The sequence below is a fragment of the Meleagris gallopavo genome, chromosome Z, assembly GCF_000146605.3.
Source record: "Meleagris gallopavo isolate NT-WF06-2002-E0010 breed Aviagen turkey brand Nicholas breeding stock chromosome Z, Turkey_5.1, whole genome shotgun sequence".
NCBI lineage: Eukaryota > Metazoa > Chordata > Aves > Galliformes > Phasianidae > Meleagris > Meleagris gallopavo.
This window is the reverse complement of record NC_015041.2, coordinates 640429-646392: the sequence shown is the minus strand read 5'-3', so window position 1 is coordinate 646392 and position 5964 is coordinate 640429. Positions and strand designations below refer to the sequence as shown.

Genomic DNA, 5964 nt, shown 5'->3' with positions numbered 1-5964 from the left:
AAAAAAGTGTTTTTGTGCTGCTTTGTTTTTAATCCACAAAAACTAACACAGTTGTTCTGAGGTGCTGCAATAAGACAAATCTACACTGAAGCATCACCTACAATGGAATTTCACTAACAGAAGAACTGAATAGATATCAGTTAGATATAGTCAGAATAGGTATCAGGCGGGGTGCAATATAACATGCTATAAATATGAAATAAGCTCAGAATCAATGCTGCCACAAGACCTCAGACGAGAAGAGAGAGAGTATTATCAGTGTTAATTTATTTGCTGCCTATACGTGGAGTTGTGGCCATCTTACTTTCTATTCCTAATGTATATTTTAATTTATTGAAGTGCAAATAAGCCATGGGATCATCAACAACAACAACAACGAAGAGTCCAAAATATCAACAAGAACAAAAGAAACCACAAAGAAAAAATGTTAATGCTTCACAAGTCAGAGAGGGACAAAGCTTGATGAGCCAATTATAAGCAAGCTTTTGGTGAATGTACAGTACCGTAGGAGGGCACTAAGTCTCTGGTATCAGTGTCTCCAGATATCAACACCTGGCTTCCTAAATGAAGAGTAAAATTACAAAGCTTTCACTTCGATATTTATTACCTCCCTTTGTCTAATTGCTGCAGTACCTGAGTGCTTACTTACTATGATCTATATAAAATGTTCTTCCGTCCAAATGTATCCTTTCCTCCCAACCAGGCTGGAAACAGGAAACAAAAAAACAGAGAAAATAAGTGAAATACTACCATTCTCACATAGCATGAAGCAATACATTATCCATGCCAACTTAAATTGTCTGAAAGGTGCTTGTCAAGTAGAAACAGGTGTGCTATGCCAAGGCCAATAATCTGGCATGATTCAAAGCATTTGCTGTTTATGCAGATGACTATATCCAATATACTAAGTATTTTTTAAGGCTTTGAAGTGGAAGTTTCTTGCATTGGGGTTCACATCCATTTCGTACTGTGAGAAAGCAAACACAAAGAACAGGCTGTCCACCTCTTTTTAGTTCTGAGAGCTTCTCCTTTTACTTCTGAAACAGCTGTGGGTTATTTACTGTAAATATTGAGAGTGAGACAAGGATGGCTCACGTTTTTCTTGCCTTTTTCTCCATTCCCTTTTCTCAATTTTAGTAACAAAAGAATACATGGCACGCTGGTAGTTGATGCAGTGCTCTCTGATCTACTACTCATTCCTCCTACAAGCTGTATGCCAGCTTCAGCCCTCTACGCAACACAGAATAGAAATTATTTCACTTCCATCTTTTCAAAATCACTTTTCTTCAACTCTGCAACCATCACACTGGGAAGAGACTTTATCAGTGAGTGCAATAACTGGATAAAGATAATGGCTTTAAACTAAAGAGCACAGAATCAAGTCAGGTGTGAGGGGAAAACTCTTCAGAGGCGGTGAGGCCCCAGCACTGCCCAGAGCTGTGGGTGCCCCATCCCTGGAGGTGCTTGAGGCCACGGATGGACCCTGGGCAGCGTGAGCTGGGGGGCAGCCAGCCCACGGCAGGGGTTGGGCGGCTGTGAGGTCCCTTCCAACCCAACCATTCCATGGTTCCAGCCTCAGTCAAAAATGGCTTGTTTAAACCTGTTACTAACTAAGCAGTACCAATAATATATGTCAGGCTGCCTTCATTTCACAGCACTTTTTTACCTCTTGGAAGTTACTCCTGTTCAGTACCTCCCATCAAACAAACTTGTCCTTAGAGAAAAACTACAAAAAACAGTTACTTCCATAGCTGTTCTCCTAAATGCTCAGTTACTGCTGTATTCTAATCAGAAAATTCATTGTAATAAATAGGTTCAAGTGAATACAATTCTTCATCTGATCTGAATTTTGAGATATGAGCTTGACAAGTTGCCTAGCTTGACTTAAAAACAAGGCATAACTTTCTGCTAACCAGGACCTGGACAGGGAGATGTCTGGATGTTTCAGAGGAGGTCTGTGCCCCTCTCCGATTTTGTCACTTGTTGTCCATAAGCAGTGCTCACTCTAGTCTGCTGACAGAGCAGTTCTTCTCAGTTAACTGCAACCCAGCTCAGTGCAAATCAGTACGACCAAAGACTCACTACTCAATCTGTTCAAAACCTAGATAACTTAATAAGCCACATCTGGTACAACGGGACAGCCACCCATCCTAAAGGCGTATCTGTCTGCAGACATCATGTCTGCAACACCTGCTGAGACTGCTGGTGACAACTGATGGCTTACTGCAGCTTCCAGTGCTGCAAATACAATTCCAGTGGCAATTTTTCAAAAGCATGTTTAGTGTATAGGCAACTAACATAACACTATTAAGGTCTGCAGCTTAGAAAAAGCGTCAGCTTTTGCAGGTTATCCCCTGACATAAAAATACAGCTGCTGAAAAACTAAGCAAAGCTTTGTATTCGACGTGCAAATCACTATTATGCACTGGTTACCAATATGACAAAGCCTTTGAGGCTAATACAGTCATTTTCTCTGCAGAATATGGAAGTTTCATTCAAAAATCAGAATTGATTTAGATTTCTGAACACCAGTATATACTGGTACAGAAACAAAGTTCACTTTGAGCAATGTGCTTCTTTTTTTTTTTTTTTCCTTACAGCAGTTAATTATCAGCTAGTTAACCATTAATTGTCTAAAATCACATGTTCAGAGATAAAAACAAGGTGAGTTTCTTCAAAGCTCAAAGCTTCAGATAAACAAAGAAATATTTAATAACTGCAGAAATACTATGGGCTGGCTGCACAGCCTGACTCATTCCCTGAATGTTTTGGTGTTAAAAACATTGCTTTAAGATCTCCACAAAGGTGATGAGAGCAAACAATATGCATATGCATACAATACAAGAGTGCAACAACAGATCAGTTCTTACAAGATAGCAGGTATACACCCAAAGACACTGTCACTTACAGGAAGAGGGCCCAAATCGTTGGGGTTCAAAGAAGCTTTTGTTCTCAAATGCACTGGAAATTTCAGCCGTGGATCTTCCTGCAACAGATACATGCAACCATAAATCCAACATCTGCATACAAAGTCATACACAGCAGCTGGAACAGCCATCTTCCTACATTAAAATCATCGTTTAATTTTTACGTTTCCGAGAACAAAATGCAAAACCCAAACATATGAATAAAACATTTCATGTTTGGACTTGCCACATACTTAATTAAAATTAATAAATTGCGATGATTTTTTTTTAATGTTAAGAGGTAGAGTGGGTAAGACTTTAACTCTATTAATGGTGCTCTTTCCAGAGTCCTGTTCTTAGCAAAGTATGCATTTCTAAGTGCTGTTTAGAGTCATCTATACAGTTTTGGCTCTCAAAACCTCAAAAGAAATAAGCCATTCTATAACAAGAAGGTTGGAAAATGATGTAAATGAGCTTCTCACATTTTTATTAATCCACAGATGCCACATTAATGAACAAAAGATGTAAAAAGAGGCAAGTAAAATAGGCCACAGAAGGTCAATTTGGAGTCACAGTGATTGAGATCTCCACACATAACCTACCCACATGCATCTGATAACATGACTAAGGGCCAGCATTTGAAATATTTCCTTTAAAATAGTTGCTGCTGGGAATTTGAATAACATCTATAAAATTTAAGTTCCACTCATACTTAAATGGTGACATGAAATGCCGAGTCAGCTTTGACACTTTTTCCTACTTTAATTTTTCCCCCTCTTGCTGACTGAAAATGTAGAATTATTGAAAAACAGATCCTCATGACACAAAACAAATAGCAAGATGCATTCTGCTCACCAAAGATGAACATGCATTATATAAACAGGAAAGAAATTCAAGGCAGCCTCAAACTGAACAACACGCCAAATCTTCATCATACTCTATGCCAGCAAAACCCAAATTTGAGCAATTTAAAAGGCAATATCTATATGCAATGGTTTGTCAAGAATAAGAAGGTCAAGCACAAAATGCTACTGTATGGTAGACATGTGATACATAAATCCACCAAAAACTACTTTCAGTGGTTATGTACAAATAAGTTTCTTTTCTCTGAGTGTAGCAATGGCACCACTACAGCCACTACGTCAAGTTTGCTGTTTCATACTGTGGCTATGGGACACCACTGCATGGAGGAGCCATTCTCACTTTGTTCAGCTTTACGACACTTCAGGCTGACAAATCCCTCGATTGGAACTTGCATCTTAAACACAAGACCAATTCCAAAGCGAAACAGAGGGTCTATAGCCCGGAGCAGTAAAGACAAAGCCATTTGAAGTTTATTAGCTCGAATTTCCCTTACCCAGGTAGTAGTTTTACTATTGTGATCGATGAAGAAGGGCCTGCCATTGGGTGCTATCCGCATCTCCCAGCCAGGAGGGAGGAAGCTCTGAGCAACTCTGTTCTGTGGTTTGGGAGAGTTGTAGGGAGAGGGCTGCGGAGACTGCGGGTTGGAAAGGGTGTCCTTCACAGCTCTGCGCACCGGGGAGTCCTTCATGCCCTGTCAGTGTGGAAGGTATAAGGATTTGCCAAATGCCACTTAATAAAGGAAACTGAACGCAGTGTGAAGTTTTTCATTCCAGATGCAATTTACACTATAATTAAGTGCTAGCATTGATTTCCTAGAATGCAGGGAAGTTATTAGTAATTAGCTATTCCTCGTCGCCCATTAAGATTCTCACTCTGAAGGGCACAGATTTTTATCATATCCCTATGCGATGATAATGTTCACTTGATTACATATTTTACTGAAGCTGATCTGTACATGTCAACATTTCGTTTTAAAAAGGAAAAGATACAAGCACTGCTTTGTACTTGGTGGTGCCATAGATGTTAATTAAAATAGGAGAGTATACTAAATGTGAACTGACATTATCATAGAATCATAGAATGGCCTGGGTTGAAAAGGACCACAACGATCATCTTGTTTCAACTTTCCTGCCACAGGCAGAGTTGCCAATCATCAGACCAGGCTGCCCAGAGCCACATCCAGCCTTGCACTTCTTAATGGATGCCCCAACTACAATTTCAGAAAGAACATTTAAATATGGCTTTAAATCAAGTTCCTTAAGTAAGTGTAAGTTTAGACTTCTTATATCAGCTTGAAATTACAGGTTTTCAACAATTTGTCCAGGGGAAAAAGTGAGAAAGGACAAAAAAGGTGCTGCACTTTCCATTTGAAGATGCAGTTTTTTGTAACTTTCTCTCCTCAATGCAGCCACGTTTAATTGATTTGTGAGATCTAATCATACAAGAAAAACACAAATAATCTTTGACTGCATGTGCCAGACAGACTATTCATTCACATCATTCAGTGATCAAAGTTAAGCAGCACTACTGTGCGATGTAAAGATTCAGATGGAAAAATGTTAGAAGAAAACGGCAATATATTATGTCAAAAATAACAGTACGAATGTTACAACAATAGCAATGCTGTGTTGCATAACTGAAAGGGAGCGAAAGAGTTAGAAAGGTAACCAAGAGAGAAGTCAGATACAAGTGGTCTGTGTTGCTAACAGTGTTTCCCACCTCGAGTGGAGCAGATAAGGTGACTGTGGGCGAACTGAGGCTGCGGGGCCGTCTGATCTGGGGCTCACTCAGATGGTTGCTGCTGCTTGCTGCTGACCCAGCCATGCCATCTTCTGCAAGCTGTTTCAGATGCAAAACCAAGTTAGCCAGTCATCAAGATCACAGTTCATCCAAAGTCAAAGCAGTTGAAAATGATGTCAGTGTTTAGTATCGTTATTATGACTATTAAGTCAAGCACATTATTTAATTTTAATTCCATCGCAGAGACACAAAACATCTGGAATTATTAATTAAGCAAAAGAACTTTCAAATTCAAACCTACGGAGACGTTTGTCTTTATTTGTGTTTGGTACCTCTCTGCAAATGCCCTCCCTTGTAGCATCAACTTAACCTGTAACTACTGAAGAGAAGCATAAAAACAAAAATCCCAACTGTATTTTTTTATGATTATCCTGAACTGTTGTGACCACGCTTA

At 39.4% G+C, this 5964-nt stretch overlaps 1 protein-coding gene across 3 annotated transcripts in view; it reads right to left on the bottom strand.

Annotated features, from left to right (window-relative positions):
- Positions 1–454: 454 nt before the first annotated feature.
- Positions 455–5964, bottom strand: part of NEDD4L (NEDD4 like E3 ubiquitin protein ligase) — a 45227-nt gene continuing 39717 nt past the window's right edge. For 2 of the 3 annotated variants that reach the window (XM_031557172.1, XM_031557173.1), the window contains 5 exons: positions 5490–5609; positions 4264–4461; positions 2909–2986; positions 650–704; positions 457–560 (listed from right to left, as the gene is read on the bottom strand). In XM_031557172.1, coding sequence (XP_031413032.1) covers positions 472–560; positions 650–704; positions 2909–2986; positions 4264–4461; positions 5490–5609 — 540 coding nt within the window. In that variant the 3' untranslated portion in view covers positions 457–471. Of the gene's footprint in view, positions 561–649; positions 705–2908; positions 2987–4263; positions 4462–5489; positions 5610–5964 lie in introns of all 3 variants that reach the window. The other variant, XM_031557174.1, reaches the window with a different exon arrangement.